The sequence below is a fragment of the Carlito syrichta genome, unplaced genomic scaffold (assembly GCF_000164805.1).
Source record: "Carlito syrichta isolate Samal-C Ts95f unplaced genomic scaffold, Tarsius_syrichta-2.0.1 Scaffold312300, whole genome shotgun sequence".
NCBI classification, from domain to species: Eukaryota; Metazoa; Chordata; class Mammalia; order Primates; family Tarsiidae; genus Carlito; species Carlito syrichta.
This window is the reverse complement of record NW_007256396.1, coordinates 8,920-28,600: the sequence shown is the minus strand read 5'-3', so window position 1 is coordinate 28,600 and position 19,681 is coordinate 8,920. Positions and strand designations below refer to the sequence as shown.

At 44.9% G+C, this 19,681-nt stretch overlaps 1 protein-coding gene across 1 annotated transcript in view; it reads right to left on the bottom strand.

The window, feature by feature from the left end:
• LOC103272372 (NADP-dependent malic enzyme, mitochondrial-like) overlaps positions 1-11,921 on the bottom strand; it is a 30,456-nt gene extending 18,535 nt beyond the window's left edge. The window contains exons 1-2 of the mRNA XM_008069885.1: positions 11,854-11,921; positions 9,205-9,314 (exon numbers count right to left, since the gene is read on the bottom strand). Coding sequence (XP_008068076.1) covers positions 9,205-9,314; positions 11,854-11,921 — 178 coding nt within the window. The remainder of the gene's footprint in view (positions 1-9,204; positions 9,315-11,853) is intronic.
• Positions 11,922-19,681: the final 7,760 nt, after the last annotated feature.

Genomic DNA, 19,681 nt, shown 5'->3' with positions numbered 1-19,681 from the left:
GGCCAAGGTGGCTCAGACCTGCTTCCATGATTCACAAGAATTACCTTCCCACAGCAGCTATGGCCATTCATTTATTCACTAGCATGTGCTGAGTGCCTGTTCTGGGCCTTCGCTCGGCTAAGCCTTGAATACAGAAAGGTTGATGAAACAGTCTTGTTCTCAAGGAGTTGTCAGCATAAATGTTCAGAAAATTCAGGTTCCCCTTATTGGACACTAAGCAAAGGTCTTCTGGACTACTTCAACACTATTTCTGTGTCATAAGGGAGTTTTCTTGGAGCCCTCAGACTCTCTAGAAGGCAGTTCCTGGACCTGGAGGATGTGGGGGTTAGGCCTATTCTGTCAATATTTGGAAGGAACCAGAGGGAATAATTATCATCTTCCTGGTTTCTCTTGCCTTTTAGCTGTTGCAGCAGGCTAGAAAGGGAGGTCTCAGAGGAGCCAGGATCAGATACATAAGACCCACATGAACCTCAGGGCTGGGGACCGTTCTGGAAGTGAAGAACAACCTCGGAACACAGGACATGGGGGAAAGGAAGGCTGGGAACTGGGGAGAGATGAGGTTGATAAGACCAAGAAAAGTTTCATGGTGGGAAAGAGATCAAGGCAAGGCCTGGAACTACTGCTCAGCGTGTGTGGTAGTGGTAGGGATGTGAGAGAGGGTAGTAGACCCCTGACAGCTAGGAATAACCCCTGTGTCCTGTAACCAGGACAGACTAGCTGGACAAAGTCTTCAAAGCTGGGCCATTCCTGCCCATCTGTCCCTTCCCAATTGTGGCATCTGTGGCCAATGCCAAGTTCCCCTCCCCTGTCCCATTCCAAAGAGGTTGTCACCTTCCAGGGAGGTGTCTCTCATTTCTTGGCTGAGAGCCCCATCCCTGGCCCTGGGGAATGTTGAAACATTCTACCAAGTGGCGACCACTGTCCAATGTCATTCCTGGGCCCTGAGGAAGGCTGGGGCCATCTGAAGCCTATGGGTTGGCCCTGGATGCAGTATCCTAGGGGCGGTGACATTTGAACCTTTTAGGACAAATAGACATTAGCTAAGAGCATGAAAGAGAGTTCTAGGCAGAGGGACCATCACACTCAATATCACAGAGTTGGCAGAAAACTCACAGAACAGTTGATATATTCAATGGTCTAGAAGAAGAGAGTACGTCTGGAAAAGAGAGGTAGACCCTGCCTCCCTTCTCCTCAGGTTTCCCTGAGTTCACACTGGGCCTCTCTTCTCCTCCATCAAAACATCTCTATCTTGAGTCTCCTCCTCTCCTTCCTCTCTCCCATCCGTAGGCTTCAAGAGCCTGCTATGCACCAGAGATATTAGTAAGAGGCACTACAACCTGAGTACTGCTGCCTGCCTGTCCCCACCTATACATTGCTGCAATCCTTACAACACCCAGTGCATAAATGGGGGTGGTGTTGAAGATACTTGACAATGGATTGGCACAGATTCCAACCAATCAGAATAGATGCTGGTCTTATAAAAGCATCCTGGCCTTTTTGGTGGTACTGGCTGATTATTAGCTGTAGCTCTTAAAACAGTTATGTCCCTTAACAGATAAGGAAAAGAAGGCTTTGAGAATGTATGTCACTTGGCCAAAGCCACAGAGCAGGAAAGTAGGGATTCAGACCTAGACTTGTCTCAGTCCAATGTCTGACTGTTAAGTCTCTGGCTCATGGGGTCTGACAATGGCCTGGCAGCACACAGGCATCCTGGCAGGCTGTCTGGCCTGAGAATATGGCAGGACGGGAAAGCAGTTCAGGTCCAGGGAAGGCTGGCGGGGTAGAGGATGCACCAGAGCTGATGAGCCGTGAGGCTTTCCTGTCTTCAGCCACACTGTGTGGTCAGCTTGAATGCGGAGGCCAGGGGCCTGTGGTCACTAGGCCAGTGGCATCCTAGATCTGGCTTATCGTGTGTGGCTTACCTTCCTTCCCAAGGACAAAATCAGCCTGTTTCCCCAGCATGACCATTCCCACTGCCTTTCTTCTTTCAGCCCTCTCTTTTCTTCCCTAAGAGCATAATTGCCTCTCTTGTCCCAGCTGAAACAACAAGAGTCACCTGAGGCCCTGTCTTTTCCAAAATTCCTGAGGAGGCTGCCAGTGATGAGTCAGTGCACTGGTAGCTTTGCTTGCCAAGGACCAGTCTGGGCCTCGGCTGAGGCTTAATGTGAGTCTGAACTGGGGCAAGAGGCAGAGATAATCCGAAGCCCCAGGGAGCCCTTTTCCCAGTGAGTTGACTCTAGAGGCCCAGCCCCAACCTGCTCCACAAAGTCAGTGGTTTCGAGGTGTGTGGTATAGCAGGACTGGCTGGGAGACAGTTAAAATAATATGCAGGACCTCCTGCTTAGAACCCCATGACCCTGCCCACAGGGTTCAGTCTAGTGTGGCTCCTGAGGACTTCAGTCATCTTTCTTCATTCCACTGAGGATGTGTGGCTGGGTTGGTATTCAGAGCTGGTAGCACAGCCCAGTCTCATTTTCACATGGGTTGCTTTGCTCCAGCTTCCTCCACATGTGGGTCCAGGCTGTCCCCCAATCTGTCCCCAGATCCTGCTGGCGTGGGCTGAGTCTGTCCCCAGCTTCTCTGTGCAGTGTGTTTTTAGTTTCTGTGATTCCTCATTGCTCCTCTAGCCTCCCTCTCTCCCCCTCACTCTGACCTGCTTCAGTTCTGTGCATGGAGGCACTCCTCTCCTGTTTGTGAGCTTGCCTGTGTAGTCTTACACTTTATTTCTCCCTACTTTGTATTTGGAGGTAAAGTGGGACACTTCCAGCTGGGCTGACTCTTCCACGTTGGCACGTCAGTCTTGGAATCCCTCACCATCCTCTCACTGCCCACTTGGCAATGGGAACACATAGCATGGGTTTCTGGCCCTGGACCTGTCACTAGCCAGCTCATGACCGTGGACCTTCAGTTCTTTTAGAGAAGGGAATGGGGACAATGAGCAGGAAAAGACACTCATGTGGGGTCTGGAATTTAATCCTTATGGAGAAGACCAGCTCCACCCCTCATGCAAGCAGGGGCAAGAAGCAGCCTTAGTCATGGAGAGAGCGGAGAATTCCAAGCCAGAAGTAACTAGGTTGTAGTCCCAGCTTTGTGTCTACCTGACTGTGTGGCCATGAGCAGGCTTTAACCCCTGGGACTTCAGTTTCCTCATGAGTGATGTGGGACAGCTATGTCTGTTGCCCCACGAGAGGGTGAGAGTACTGCCAGGACCTTGTGAGGTAGTGTGCATGAAAAGCACTTTTCAAACCTAGAGCTCTGTGTTCATGAAAATGTTATTATTTGGTACAGTCTAGGTCACCTGGGAAGCAGATTCAGACACATAATGGAGTGTCCAGGATGTTTTTAGAAAGTGGCTTTGTGGGGAGGGGGAAAGGAAGCAGGACGAGTCAAGGGGGATGTTGAACTGCGGTGGAGGCCCACAGTTGACCCCACAGGAAGCTCCAGTCATCCTGCACAGGACTGAAAGAGTTGAGCCTGTATTTTCCCACATCAGTGGGTATTGGCAGGGCAGGACCATGGTGAGGGGGCTCCCTAGCTGAGGCTCTGCCTGATGTAGATAGCCCTGCCAGCTGTGCCACCTCTTCATTGTTGTTAATGACATGGTCACACCTAAACGTTGGGCTGCGCTGGTCAAAGGCTGTATCATACAGGGCTTCTGCCATTCCAGCACTATCTGCCAGCTCTTCTTATAAGCTTGTGTTGCTAGTCTTTAATTTCTGAGAAAAGAATGAGAAATTCCTCTTCTGTTTGCTCTGAAACCCAGAAAACTATCTCACTTGGTTTTGCCTGGGAGTGAAATAGACTCTAGAGGTAGGACATGAAAACCAATGAATTTAAACAAGTGAATTAAGTACAAACAAAAAGCTCCATGTGTATACTTGCAGTATACACACATGAGTATGTGTATACATTTGAGCATGAGCACATGTGGAGGTGAATTTATATATGAATACAGCTGATCTTGAACAACACAGATTTAAACTGCATGGGTTCACTTATATATCTGGATTTTTTTCAATAAATATATTGAAAAAATAATTTGGAGATCTGCGGCAATTTGAAAAAACTGGCAGATGAATTGCATATCCTAGAAATAACAAAATTTTAGAAAAGATAGGTATGTCACGAATGCATAAAATATATGTAGATATTAGTCTGTGTGTTAATCCATAGATTATGGATTATTTTATGGTTTATGTTATTGGTAAGGCTTCCAGTTAACAGTAGGCTATTAGTAGTTAAGTTTTAGGAGGGTCAAAATTATATGTGGATTTTAATGACATGGGGGGCTAGCATCCCCAACCCCCAGTTGGTCAAGTGTCAGTTGTATGTATTTATATATATATATATATGATGATCTGGACAAGAGAAAGGCTACAGGGACAGGTGTCTAGTGTAGACACACCCATGAACAGTTGGATGGCTTATGAGAATGCTGGCTTGCATGTGTAGACATCATTTATTTATTCTTTCAGCATGTATTAAGCATGCGTAATGTGCCAGGCCCTGTGCTGGAAGCTGGGGAACAAGAATACAAGGGGGATACACAAAAAAACTATTTATGAAAAATTGTGTGTTTATTCTCATATGTTTAAACTTCAGTCACCTTCCAAGTACTCTTCGTTTGATGCAATACATTTATCAAGACACTTTTTCCACTGCTCAAAACAGTTTTTGAACTTGTCAATTTTGATACTTTTTAGTACTTCAGCCATTTTCTGTTTCGTCTCTTCCACCCAGGCAAAACGTTTCTCTTTGAGGACTTTTTTCATCCGGGGAAAGAAAAAAAAGTCACTTGGGGTGAGATTGGTGCATAGGGAGGGTGGGGCACAGGAGTCATGCCACTTTTGGTCAAAAACTGCTGAACACTCAGCGCGGTGTGGGCAGGTGCTCTCTTAAGTCACCCATCAAGAAATTGGTAAATGTTTTGAAAAAAATCTTCAAAAAAATTCACTGAAGTCAAATGCAGCCTCTTACAACAACACTAGCCAGTAGGTTCCTAGAACACTTACCTAGTGGGGGAAGACTGTACTACAAAGGGTCTACTCTTCTAAAGATAATTCTGGTTTTTTGGGGGTCTCTCTCATAGATAAGATGTGGTTCCTGCTTCCCAAATCTTACCATCTCATAGAGAGGCAGATAACACAATATAGGTGTTTGGGGGTACAGTTAGGTAGGGGAACTGACAGAGGGAACACCCAAATAAGACTGGGAGAGCAGTGACTGATATGGGTCTTTCCCTGGGCAGAAGACCCTGGCACTGAGTCCTGAAGGGTGAGTAGGCGTTACTCAGGCAAAGATGATGGGAAAGGGTCAGCGAGACTTTTACATTTAGAGAGAAGTGACTGGTAAGACAGTCATAGGAGTAAAAGCAAAGGGAGGGTCAGAGGGCAGAAGAGAAATCCCTTATGTTTTCATTGAAGGTGTGTGAACTTTATTGTGAAGAGAGGGTGGCACAGTGAGTCATATTTTCATGTCAGGGGCATATTCTGGCAGTGGTGTGGGGCAGATGGGGGATGGACTGTAGGGCCAGGCTGTGTCCTGTGTATTTGCATGCATTTATGAGGATGTATACACGTGTGACTGTGTATCTGTACATCTGGAGCTGTGCACCAGGTGTCCTGCCCACACAGACTTGTTTTCCACATCTGCTCTCTGGCCTTAGCAGCTAAGTGGGCTCTTGGGACTGGCTGTCCTGCTGCTGACTCATGGGTGAAGGGCATGCTGGGGAAGCTGGCCAGGGGTAAGCCGGCAGGTGCTTCCTCCAGGGCCACAGGCACACACACCCCTCTCACTGGGCTGACAGTGAGGTGAGTGGTGGGCAGTGAGAGAATGCTGCCTTCCCCAGCCAGTCTTCCTGGATCACATGGCCCTGTCTGTGCAGAGTGCCCTGGCTTTGTGTGGGTGAGGCCGAGCTACCCCAGTCAATGCCTGTCCTCATGTGTCAGGGCAAGGGAGGAGACAGAATGGAGACAGGCTGGGAAGGGTTGCCATGCCCCAGATCTCCCTTTCTGCATCATCCTTCCTTCTGGTACCTACTCTTCAGGTCCTGAGATCATAGGTTTTAAACTTAGTTATCTAATAGTATGTTCTAACTGTGGTACCTTGCCTTTTGAAAAGTTGTGACTAGTGCAAGAAATCATCCATCACATTTCTTATGTCCTATAAGGTAGACCATCAGGGAACAAAAGGCACTTGTTTTTTAATATAAGTCCTGGGAACAGTATGGTGAGTAGTTACAAACTTGAGATTTAGAGTCCAAATGTCTGGGTCCAAATCTCTGCACTTATTGGCTATAAAAGTCACTCTCTCTGTGCTTCAATTTCTTCACCCATAAGACACGCTTAATCATAGGATTGAGTGGGCAAAGTGCTTAGAACAATGTCTGATGCATAATTACCATCTGCCTATAAATCTTAGCTGTTACTATCTGGGTTTGAGTCCTTTGAGGCCTATCCCTAACTCATTTGACGAAAAGTTATGACCTCTTTGGGCCTCCAGAGGAACCATTTGCAAAATGAGCAGTTGGCCAACCTTTTTACCCGCAAGGGCCAACACCTGTCCCCACCAACTGGTTCTTTTTCCCTGACACGGATCTTCGGTTTTAAAAAATTTTGCTTGGCAAACTTCATTTGTTAAATAATAATCTACCTGATCCCAATCCAGGTGAAGTGAGGTCCATTGGGAGGCCCCAAACTTCACCTGTGCCTAAACCACTTACGTATGCAATCCTGACTTGTACCCCACAACTTTAAAACAAACAAACAAACAATCTACATGGATCCTTCAAGATTCTCTTGGGCTTTACAAAATGCAAGGAATAGCTCATGATGCTCCTTTCTGAGAACTCCTGGAGGAGGTAAGACAATTCTCTTTCCATGCCAGCTTCAGATACTGTCACATCCGCAGCAAGGAACAAAAGCCTTCAGATATTTCTTGGCCACAGAATAGGTGACCATGTGGATCTGAACTAGAAGATACTTTGTGTTGGCTTTTGGAGTGCTCTGGGTCCCTGGTGCCGATATCTCTCAGGGTTATTGCTCGGAGCAGCACATACTCTAGCCAAGTTCAGAGAGGGAATTATTCTGATTCCCTGACAAGGATACATCTTGTGCTTGGAAAATTTCCAAACAAGTTATTATGGCTAGGGAAAGTCATTTTTATGGTGATTGATTTTTTTTTTTTTTGGTTTGCTGAGTTCTATTTGCTAATACTTTCTACATATTAGGTCTTTAAATTTTCAGAATATTCATCCAAGGCTGTTATTATCATCTCCATTGACTAGATGATGAAACTGTGGTCAGACCACCAACGACTGGGGAGAGGAGAACCTATTCAGTAAATTTTGCTGGGAAAACTGGCTGACCACATGCAGAAGATTAAAACAAGATTCCTACCTATCACCATACACAAAAATCAACCCTAAATGGATCAAAGACCTAAATGTAAAAACTGACTATAAGAATCTTAGAAAATGCAGGAGACACTTTTATGAAAATTGGAACTGGTAACCAATTCCTGATCAAAACCTCAAGTTCCCATGCCATAAGAGATAAGATAGACAAGTGGGACCTCATCAAACTGACAAGTTTCTGCAAAGCCAAAGAAAACATCAAGAAAGCAGGGAGACAGCCCAAAGATTGGGAAAAAATATTTGTCAACTGTATGTCTGACAAAGGCCTAACATCTAGGATCTACAAGGAACTCAAACGTGCCAAAAAGAAAAAAACAAACATCCCCGTTACAAAGTGGGCAAAAGATATGAATAGATAGTTTTCAAAAGAAGACATGCAAGCAGCCAACAGATACATGAAAAAATGCTCAGCCTCATTAGTCATTAAAGAAATGCAAATTAAAACCACACTGAGATACCACCTAACTCCAGTCAGGATGGCTATCATCAATAACTCAAAAAACAACAGATGCTAGAGAGAATGTGGCGAAAGGGAACACTTCTACACTGTTGGTATGAGTGTAAACTAGTACAGCCTCTGTGGAAAACAGTTTGGTGACTCCTAAAAGATCTAAAAATTGATCTTCCATACGACCTAGCAATCTCCCTACTGGGAATATACCTGGAAGAACTCAAATCACTCTATAAAAAAGATACCTGCACACGTATGTTTATTGCAGCATTGTTCACAGTAGCAAGAACATGGAACCAACCGTGCTGCCCATCAAAAGAGGACTGGATTTAAAAAAATGTGGTACATATACATGATGAAATATTATACAGTCATAAAGAAGAACAAAATCATGAACTTCACAGCAACCTGGATGGACTTAGAGTCTATAGTACTGAGTGATCTTTCACAGAAACAAAGAACTGAGTATCACATGTTCTTACTCATAAGCAGACCTTGAACAATTATCATAATACTATAAGAAAAGGATTGGCAGTAGCAGAAACTGCTGGGAGTGGGGCAGGGAAGTGGGATTGGCAGTAATGGGAGTCTGCCTGGGGAAGGGGTCACACTTCATTAACAAGGGTATCTGCATAATGAACATTTGTATACCTAATCCTGAATTGTACCCCACATCTTTAAAACAGAAAAATTAAAAGTTAAAAATAAATAAATAAATAAAATAGAAAATATTAATTCTAAAGAAAAAAAAAAGAAACGTGGTCAGAGGCGTGATTTATCCAAGTTAAATTAGCTAGTAAATTATAGCATGACTTAGAATTTCTTATATATATATTCAATCACATTCTTTTCTTTTTTAATCTGAGACACAGTTTTGGACACATAACTTTTACTACCACATACAAAAGGCACCATCCAGATGTGAAAGCAATAAAATGTAAACAAAAAATCAATTAAAAAGTGAAATTGGATGGTAGCCTTCAGCACAGAGCACTTCCTCTGAAGTGACTGACTGCAGTCAGAGCAATCGACTCTGCGGAGGTGAAGCAGGTTCTTTAGGCCTGTGTTTTCTCACAATCAAACAATTTTTACCTATCTCTGAAGTGGTAATCATCTTCATTTGTAGATAAGGAAATTGGAGGCTTACCAAAGTTAAGGGACTTGTCTAAGGTCACAGACCCAAGAATTAGCCAAGTGGAGGTTGAATCCAAGTTTAATGTTCTTTCAACAGTTACTGGCAGCCAACCAACTATGAGGTGACAGCCCTTTGGCATCCCTGGTAAGCTTTGAGAAAAGGCATTAGTCCCCAGTGGCTTTGCCAGGTGGGGTGGAAACCTACCTTGGATGTCATCATTGAACATGCAGTACTTGTGGCGGTATTTGTTGAGCAGGCGGAAGGCGTTGGCATTGGCAAAGTCTTCAAACTGGATGAGGCAATTTATTCCAAACCTGTGAGGAGGGAGAGGAGGAACGCATGATTGCTCCCCAAAGCAGATCCTGGCAGATCCCAGCGTGTATTGGAGAGTGGGAAGTGCAGGCCAGGGTGTTGTGGGAGGCATGGCATGGCTCATTCATCTGGGTTTTTGCCACCTGACCAGCTTCTGGACTCCTGGACTTGGAGATCTACCTGCCTCATCATGGACGAAAATTGCTACATCAAGCACTGCCATCTACTAACAGTTTGGTGAAGTTGTTCTCCAATGTGCAGATATTGAAGAATCAATTTATGAGCTTATTTAAAATGCAGGTCACCAGGCCCATTTCACAAAGAATCTCAGTGAGTATGGGATGGGGTCAGGAACCTGCATTTTGAACAAGCACCCCAGATGGTTCTGATTCTCAGTCTAGAGCACTGTAAGAAACACTGCCTTGCTGGGTGAAGCCTACGAAACTGTTTGACTCTGTATTTAAAATTGATACTAGCACTGCCTAGATCTCTAAAAGATGACTGTGTTTGTTAGAGTTTCGTATCCTAGTTTTCCTTTCAGCATTGTCTGTAAGGAAGCTGACAGTGAAGTTTTCTGCTCATTTGCAACAGACCCTCAGTCTAGGCTTTCTGCACACAGATCTTCCCCTCACTCCATTCTTGCTCTTTGATCCTGGTGCTTGATAGTTTTGTTGATGTCTCTTAGCCTTTCTGGAAGAAAGCGTGGTATAAATTATTAACAACTACTTAACACATGGACAAAAAATAGGTTTCATCTCATGGGTCAATTTTTGACTGAGTAACAGTATTTGAGGTCATGTTCATTGAGGAAAAAAATGTCCTGATTGATCTGTGAGGGGTGTCAGGGCACATGAAAGGGAGAGGTGGCCTGTTCTTCCAACCTGGTGGGAACTACAGACTCAGGACCAGCTGTGGAAAGATTTATTACCTTGCCAGAAAAGGTGGGTGGAGTACATACTCAGTGGGCTTCCTGTGCTCTTGGGGCATCTTTCTGATGAGGCTGGTGGCTATGAGGGAGTGAAAAGCATTGAAATGGCATTTTTTTTCTAACCTCATAACTTTGTGTATGGCTTACCCTATCCTCAGGAAAGCCAGTGGATGGGCAAATATTTGCTCCTGCCATGATCCTTCCAGAGCCTCAGCTAGTCAGAACTGTGTGTAGGGAGACTTGGAGATGAGTTCACGTTACCAGGGCAGAAACACAGAGGGGTGACTTGCCACAGTCCAGTGCTAAGAGTGCTGGACATGGACCAGGAGGCCTATTGGCCTTACCTGGCTCTCCACTTACAACTGAGTGACCTTGCAGATGTCACTCCACTTTTCTATTCTGTCTCGGTTTCCCATCTGTCAAAGGACACAATAATATCTGTCTGGAAATTTCTGTGGATTGTGGTGAGGATTGAAAGTTGAGGATGATTTTCCGCCAGCTTTACTAAGGTATAATTGGCAAAAATTGTATATCTGAGGTGAACAACGTGTGATTTAATATACGTATACACTGTGAAATGACCACAACCAAGCGAATTAACATATCCATCACCTCACATAGGTACAACTTTGTGGGTGGTAAGAAAACTTAAGATCTATTCTCTTAGCATATTTCAAGTATACAACACAGTATTACTAACTAAAGTATGAGGGTGATTTTTAGACTTTTAAGTGCTATACAAGTGACATCCTGGCCACAATTCTTATTCACAGTCATAGAGCAAGTGCTGATGGAACTGGGCTGGGGGGCTTGGTGTCTTCTGACCCACCATCCAGCGTTCTTTTCCTTGTACTATGAGTAGAAATTATAAATAAAACCTCCCATGCACAAATATAACACCAGGCTTGCCAAGCCAAAATTTACTGTGAATTTCAAGTATTTGGATGGGGGGTGGGGAAGAATGGAATGTCTTTGGTTGCCGGTGACATTTTGCTATATAAAATTCCCACAAGACTCTCAGTCTTGCCCCACAATTGGCCTAGAGCTAAAATGCTGAAAGGGTCAGACAACAAAACAACGTGATGCACATTCTCTCTCTCTCTTGTTTCTCTGTTTCTTTCTTTCTTTCTCTCTCTCTCTCTCTCTCACACACACACACACACACACACACACACACACACACACACACAAAGACTTTAAGCAATATCACCATTCATTTGCTGAGATAAAAATAGGGCAAGAATTATAAATAAATACCTTTGTTCAGTGAGTGATTTCTATTTCATATTTAATTCAGTTTTATGTAAGAAATCCCCATCCTGCCCATGGAGCAATTTGATGGAATGTAGAGTAGAAGCTCATTACTTCAGGTCACTTTAATCCTAACTTGGAATTGCATAAAAGGCCATGTGGATCACCCACCCATCAACCTGGATGCAGAGTCCCTGGAACTCATTGAATTTAAGGACCCTCTCCATCTTGGTCACCCATCACCATGGCTGTTCCCTGGACCTTTTGTCACCAGGTATTACTCCTATTCTAGGACTTCATACTGACCACTCTCAGTCTCTGACTACAGCCATTCCTCCCAAATCCCCTTACTTCTACTATACCTGTTCTTTTTCTGCATCAAGACTTCTTGGCTCTTCACCATGTTATCCCAGTACCTCAGCCTCTCCATTATGGCTTTTCATGAAACTGGACCACTATCCAGTTTGAATAAAAAATCGTTACTTCAGTCACTGTCTTTGCATCATCTATCCATCCAACATCCATCCATTCATCCATCTATCCATCCACTTAACCATCTGCTTATCCATCCATCCATCCATCATCCACCCATCCATTCATCATCCATTCATTTATCTATCCATCCATCCATCATCAATCCGAAAACATCTGTTGAGTGCCTATGATGAAAGATACTGTAGTTCAATAGTGTTTTAGGAAAAGGTGGATACAAGAAGGAGCTGGTGGAAATTTAGTGTTTTGGGTTTGCCTGCCAACTTGTTAAACCAGTTAAAAGCCAACTGAGAACAAAAAACATTTTAAAGTGGAAATTTAAATTGCTTAGTGGAAAAAAAAATCCCACTTTTCTCAACTCATCTATGTACATCCAAATACAGGTAATAGGCTTTCACCATAATGCAAATTTAAATGTAAATTTTCAACCATCTTACATAGTCATTAAGATATTAACAACACTGGTAACAAAAATAGCTAACTTTTATTGAGTGTTTATTACCTGCTGGGCATCAAATAGAGCTCTTTACAGACATTCTCTCAATTAATCTTCACAAGATCTTATGATATAGGTGGTGTTTCCAGAGAAAGATCCTGAGCTACAGATGTCAAGTTATTTGCCCATTTGCTCAGTGGCAAATAACTCTATTGTACTTAGTAAGTGGTAGAGCTGGAATTTGATTTTGGCTCTATCTGACTCTAGAAAATGCTTTTGTTTAATTTTAATAGCAATACATATTTGTAGAAGATAAAGCAGGCAATAGAGCTGAATTTCTTTCTCCATTAGGAGAGACAGTACGTGCTGTGCAGTGAAAAAAAGCAAGGAACAGAAACAGACAAACTGTGTTCTTTTTCTGTCTCTGACAAACACTAGAGTCTTGGCTGAGTCCTTTTTCTCTCTCTGGGTCTCCGTTTCCTGGTCTAAGAGTGCTGGAGGAGTAGCTTGGGCTCCTTAAGGTATGGAGTAGGGGTTGATATACCAGGAGCTTCACTCAGATATTTCTGTAAGTCCAAAACAGGGAGGTCGGATCATTCTGCAGTAAAGCAATATGTGATAGGAAAGTCTGGAGAGTCAATGTCTTAGAGCCCTTTTTGTGCTTACACAAACCAGACCAACTGTGGCCCCCTTCAGGACACACAGTTCAGGAGCAGCAGCGGGACCGCTTCCAAGAGCCCCCACTCAGGGCTCCCTACTCAGGGCTCTGGGCAATTTCCTGATTCTAGTGCTGGCAGTGGCCTGCTGTCTGTCCTTGTGTCCTGTCGGAAGCCACACCTTCACAGGGAGGTTCCTGCTTATCTGTCCCCTTCTGCACTTTTGAACTCTTCCCCCTGCAGCCCTGGCAGCAGCTGAGGAATATCTGATGCTTCTCTAGTGGAGAATTCCTGCAGTGGAGAAAAAGGCACCTCCCCAAGCCACACATGGAGCTGCCCAGACTTCTCAACCCTGGGGACTCAGCTGGGAAATGGCACTGGAGCTGCCAGAGGAAGCATTTAAGGCCAGGGCTCACTTAAAGACAAAAAGCATGCTGCTAGATGCTTGATTTTTTCCCCCAGTGCTCAGGCAAGGGGAAGCCTACAAATAGTGACCTGTGCTTGGGAGTCCCAGTGAGCGGTGTATGACAGTGTGATGAGTCCTAGGCCATGACCAAAGACCTAGCACGTTCACTGGGGATAGCATCCCAAGGGTGGGAGGGACTGAACTGGCTGCTTTGACTCTCTTCCCAGCAAGAGGACCAAAGGCAGAGTGAGAGATGTTGATGGAGCAGAACATTCCAGAAGCTGCAGACCTGGCCTCTCTTTTCCATAGGTCAGGACCTGCCAGTTTTTCAAACACCTGGAGCTGACCTCTTCCAGGCCTGAACAAACATGAGGGACCTGGGAGGAGCAGGTGACCTGGTGCTGCTTGTTTCTGGATAGAATGACTAAAAGCCACCTCTCATCTTTCTATGGGAAGATTCTGTTCCCCCAACAAAAAACATACATGCAAGACTCCTGCAGCAGAGTGTTTAGTGAGCATATCAATTAACATCCAGTAGAAAACTATTTTTAAAAATTTAAAAAAATTTTTTTATTCTCCTAAGAATTAGAGCTGGCAAAATCATGAAAACTCTAGGTCTTTTTTCTATCTTACATAGTCCATTCAACTCTAGTTCCTTGAGATGGTCTCAGAAAGAGGTTCTCTGGTTAAATAGGTTTGGAAAATTCTGTATATTACACATACAGTGTATATTAAAAGCTCTGAAAAGTCCTGCATTAACCCAGCATGCCCTGCAATAACCCAGAAAACTGTTTAATCCAGCATGTTCTAAACTTATTTGACCAGAGGCCTTACTCTGCGGCAGCCCACCCTTCCCACCTGGGGCGAACACTTTGAGAGACTTGACTCTGCAGAAGTAACTTTGTACATGTGGAACTGGGTAGATTCCGGGTAAGGTCATCTCTCCCCAGGATTCCTGCAATGGCTGCTTTTGGCCAGGATCCCACAGTGGTTGATCTCACCTCCTGCACGCGTGTGTCCCTTCCCCCAGTTCATCCTCCACATCTTTCTTCCACAAGTTTGTGCCAGTACTTATTTTATGAAAATCTTAAGAGGGCTTCCACTGCCTTTGGGGTTTTGTCCAAAATCCTTAGGTGGTGTTTGCTTTGGGCCTAACTCTATCACTCAATTCCCGCCCATGTCTTTGGACACTCTAGGTACATCTTATTGGTTCCCAATTACCGTGGGCCCTTGCACGGTCTCCATGTCTTTGTTCAAGCTGCTGATTCGCTCTGTGTAGGTCAATTCTTACTTAAACTGAGAGGCCCAGATGGAATGTCACTTCTTCTAGGACGTCTTCCCTGACCCATCTCTTTCTCTACCCTTAGGATAGTGCTAATTTTTCTTTCCTCTGGTCTCCCACAATATTCTGAATGTTATCTACAATAACATGTATCACATCATATCACAATAATTTATTGACATTTCTGTTTCAATTCAGTTAAAAAATGCATTGGGCAGGGTATCCTCTTTGTGCCAGGAACTATACTAGGTATGATATAAAATTCAATTCAATAAACATTTCATGCCAGGCATGATGACTGCACATGTCTGCAGTCACAGCTACTCTGGAGGCTAAGATAGGAGGATCATTTGAGCCTAGGAGTTTGAGGCCAGCCTGGGCAAACACAATGAGATCCTGTCTCTTAATAAAACAAAACAAGGCTGGACACAGTGGCTCAAGCCTATAATCCCAGCACTTTGGGAGGCCGAGGTGGGAGGATTACCTGAAGCTCACGGGTTTGAGACCAGCGTGGGCAACTTGGCAAGACCTTATCTCTACAATATATAAAAAAGTTAGCCAGGTGTGGTAGCGTGCAACTGTAGTTCTAGCTATTTGGAAGGCCAAGGTGGAAGGATCACCTGAGCCCAGCTGGTTATTGCTGGGGTGGCCGTGAGCATACTCCTGCACTCTAGCCTGAGTGATGGAGTGAGAATCCAACTCAAAAAATAAAAATAAAAATAAAACAAATATTTCTAGGTGTTCAATATGAACAAGAGACTACTACTAGCTAAAATGCAAAGATAAATACAAAGATCTCACACTCAAATGGTAATATAAGAAAATAAAAAAGTAGTTTCAACACACTGTGGCAAAGGTAATAATAAAGGCATGTGCCAGGTACCCGGGAGGCCTCAGAGAGGGAAGGCAGCTCTGCTGTGGGAGAGCAGGAGACTCAGGGGTGGGGCTTGAAGGAAGAGCTGAGCTTCCCAGACTGTGGGTGGGAATGGAGAGAGAGAGAAGGACATCTTCAGCAGAGGGAACAGCATGTGCATGTGGCCTGAGGGAGCATGATGCCTTCCTGGAGCTGCAGGAACACACAGAGCTGGATCTTGGTAAAGGGGTGAAGAAGGGGATGAGGTAGGGAGGGATGAAGCTGGGTGGAACTTGGAGCCACTCCTTTACATGCTCATGTACAGAACCTAAGCATTTTGGGGGACAAGGGGGATCCACAGGTGGGGGTCCTGTAGGCAGAAAGGTACCATGTATTTGGGAAGCTCATTCTGGCAGCAGAGTGGATGATGGGTTGGACAGCTGGGAAGAAAGACTGGAGACAAGAAGGCATGGAACCACAGTGAGAAACTGAAGTCCTGGTCCAAGACGATGGGCATTGCAGGAAAGAAGGGTTGGGTGAAAGATACAAAAGAGGTAAAAAGAGTAGCCTTGAAGAAAAGCAGAGTGCGGGGAGTGGAGAGAGCTGGAGATCAGATGTGGTTCCGTTGCTGACTACGTGTAGGAACTTAAGGCAAGTTACTTAGTAAGAATCTCAGTCTTCGCTGATAATAGAATAATGCCTCTCTTGTAGTCCTGTTGTGGGAATTAAATGAGAACATGGATATCAAAACCCTAGGACATTGTAGGTGCTGAGTCCATGGAGGCAATGATTATTCTGGACAGGATTAAATAACAGGTCAGACATGGAGATGAAGGATAAGGAGGAGCCCAGGATGGGTGGATATTGGTGTCCTTTACTCATCCAGGTTGAGGACAGGGAAAGATAGGCAAACTTACTACTGAGTTAAGGCAGGCTTGGCACGTGTTGAGTCTCAGGTGCTGTGGGATGTGCAGATGGACATAGTCATGAGGCAGTAGGCAGTATGTGAGGTTCAGGGAGAAAGGACATGCTGTGCAGGGTACTGTGAGCAGTTGAAGCCAAGGGATTGGATGAGGGTCCTCAGGCAGCTTGTGTGTAGTGAGCAGGGCAAGAACCCCAGGCACTCCTACATCCACAGAGCAGAGAGAGGTGGTGGAGGAGAGTCCAGCTAAAGAGAGTGAGCAGAATGGGCCCACAGAGCAGCTGCCACAGGGGCCACACAATGGGTCATGGTCAGGAGTATCATATGCTGCGAGATGCCAACTAAAACAGGGATCACAAAGTGTCTATTGGAGTTGTCATTCAGAAGTTCACTGAAGACCTTTGCAGACTATTTTGGGTAGAGTGGCAGGGAGGGAACCTTATGGCATGGGGTTATGGTGTCAATGGAAGAGGAGGAAACTTAGGTGATTACAAATTTCAAGAAGATTGGCTATGATGTAGGGAGAGTGAAAGCCATTGGGGGGTGTGGGACCTAAGGGCAGATGTGCTTTTAAAATGGGAGGTGTACACGTGAGATAAAGAAGGCAGGATGGGGGAGTGATGAGAGATGAGAGGATGGGGGAGAGCCTGAGGTGTTGGGAGGAGTTAGGGGCTAGGGCCCTGTTAGAATGGGAAAAAGACGCAATTGGAGATCATGGGACAGATAAAAGGTTATCACACTGCAACTCTGCCAAAGAGGTGTATTGAGGGAGTGACTCGTTCTGCTGGGGTGGAAGTAGGAAGTGGCGGGCAGGGGTTAGGGAGGGATTCACAAGGATGACAGGGAAACTGTTCTGTTCATGTAGAAACTGGATACCATGGATCAGAGAAAGTCTGAAAAAGAGAAGGCAAGTGGAGAGAAGCATACAGATTGTTCCCAAATATAGGAATGACCATTTTGTGTACAAGGAATTAAGCAGACTTATTTTGTGTGGCTTTGAGGGGAAAGCAGAGCCAGTGGGTAGAAGTCAGAAGGAGAAGGGTACAGATTTCAGCACCATACAAGGCTGAGATTTCCAATATTGGGTGGAAAGAGGCTGCCGGTCCCTGGAAGTAAGTCTGTGGTCACCAGAGTTTCACTTGGCACAGAAGTTGTGCAAAGGATTCCAGCTGGTATGTGAGGGTGAACCTCTGACACCCTTCCCTTCCAGGCCCAACCTGGGAGATTCCCTGGTGTGCCCGGGTCTGGCAGCCAGACTGGCGGGTTCCAGTGACAGGCAGTCTGGCCTAAGGGGAAAAACTCCCATCAACTAGCAAGACAGTTGCAGGAAGCAGCAAAATCTAAGCAAAAGTCCCAGGGTAATGAGGCCATTCTTTAGTTACTGCCCTGACGGCAAGTCCAGGTCAGACAGAAAAAAACTCAGAAACAGTTGTGCCTTCCTTCCCAATTTCCCTGATTGTTGGAGTTTCTGGACAAGCCCACAAATGGCACCAGAAATTCCAGTGCTAGGAAGAGGATGGTGGCTGACCTACTGGCCTCTTGACCTCTCTAAGGTCAATGGCCAGAACTGAGTTCTTCCTCTAGGGCACAGCAACTCACTCCCCAACCTCCTGTTCATAAAACTCATGCACTTTTCTCAGTCATCAATTCACTGGCTTGGTCTAGGGGCTTCAGCGCTTATTGCTAGCTCATATCTGCCTGTAGATTGTGCATATCGGGTTGTCATGAGGACATGGATGTCCTCCATGAAGCTTCTCTGATTGAACAGGACATTCTGATCTGTCTGTTCAGGTATACTGCTATAGTATTTGGACCATACAGTCAGTCATGCAATCATATCTCGGACTGCCTCAAAGTCTACACTGACTGTCTGTCATAGAACTGGCTCAATTCTACTTTGAATTATGACAGCTAGTTTCAGGGTGGGCGATGGTAGGAAAACTTAGTCTGTGTCTGTGGATCTTGGTTGAGGAGGTGAAGAATGGGAGGGTAGGGAGAGATGAAGTCGGGTGGAATCCAGGGGCTACCCTTTCACACGCCCGGGTAAAGAGCCTAAATGTGGGCTTTCAGGACCTGAGCTGAACTAAAGTTAGAGAGGGAAAGAGATGAAGAAGACCAGCCGAGGCTAGGCCATGGATTGGAGCAGAGCAGGCACTAGACAAACAGTCTGTCCCTAATTCATCACTTCATGGCAAGACAACTAAAGCATGAGCTTTAACTGACTACTCTTCTTGACCCCTGCGCTGGACAAATCAGTCTCAGACATTCCCGTTAGAGGACCAAACATGCTACTGTATATCCTGAGTCCTGTGCTTGCCTGGCCTAGTAAATATCTGTTGAGCAAATGAAAGCACGAATGAATGAGGAATGCAAGAGAATAGTCCCTCTCACAGGACTGCCCAGTTTTACACATCCCATATGACATCATATCCCATATGGCTCCCTGTGGAGTGGAGCTCCTCTCTCCTCTCCTAGAAGGCACAGTAGCAAGGCATCTCTGTATCACAACACTGAGGACCCTTCCTTTACTCCCAAGGACTCAGGTAGGCACAGAGGAGCATCACAGCAGGGAGCATCCTTCTAGCCAGACTGGGAAAGCTGACCCGAAGAAAGTCTACAGGCAGAGATCTCAGGTTTTGGAATAATGTGGATTCAAGTGTCCAGCTGGGTGACTGGGGGTAAGTTATTTAACTTTTCTGCACCTCGGTTTCTTGAATATCTAAGGGTTGCTGTGAAATGAAATATAAAGCACCTAGCATAATGGAGGTGCTTTATAAAAAGGCAGTTGCTAAGTTTTTCCTGGGAAAAAGTCCAGGAATTTTAAAATCCAAGTAACTATCTTTTGACCACTTTAGTCCCTCTATCACCTTTGACGTGCAGGCAGGGATATCAGTGAGGCATATGTTACATCTACACAGACCTAGCAATAATTATTTGAGAATATCTCTTTTTTTCCTTTGTAGATTGTCAGGTCCTTGATGCAAAGTCTATTTCTGACTTCTTGTTATGTTCAATATGAATCGGTCCAATAAATAAAAAAATGGATGGATGAATACATGAATAAATAGAAAAATAAATAACGGATTGCTGTCTTGAACTTTTTTCTGATTACTTTATGTGTCCGTATTACAATCCCAGGGAAA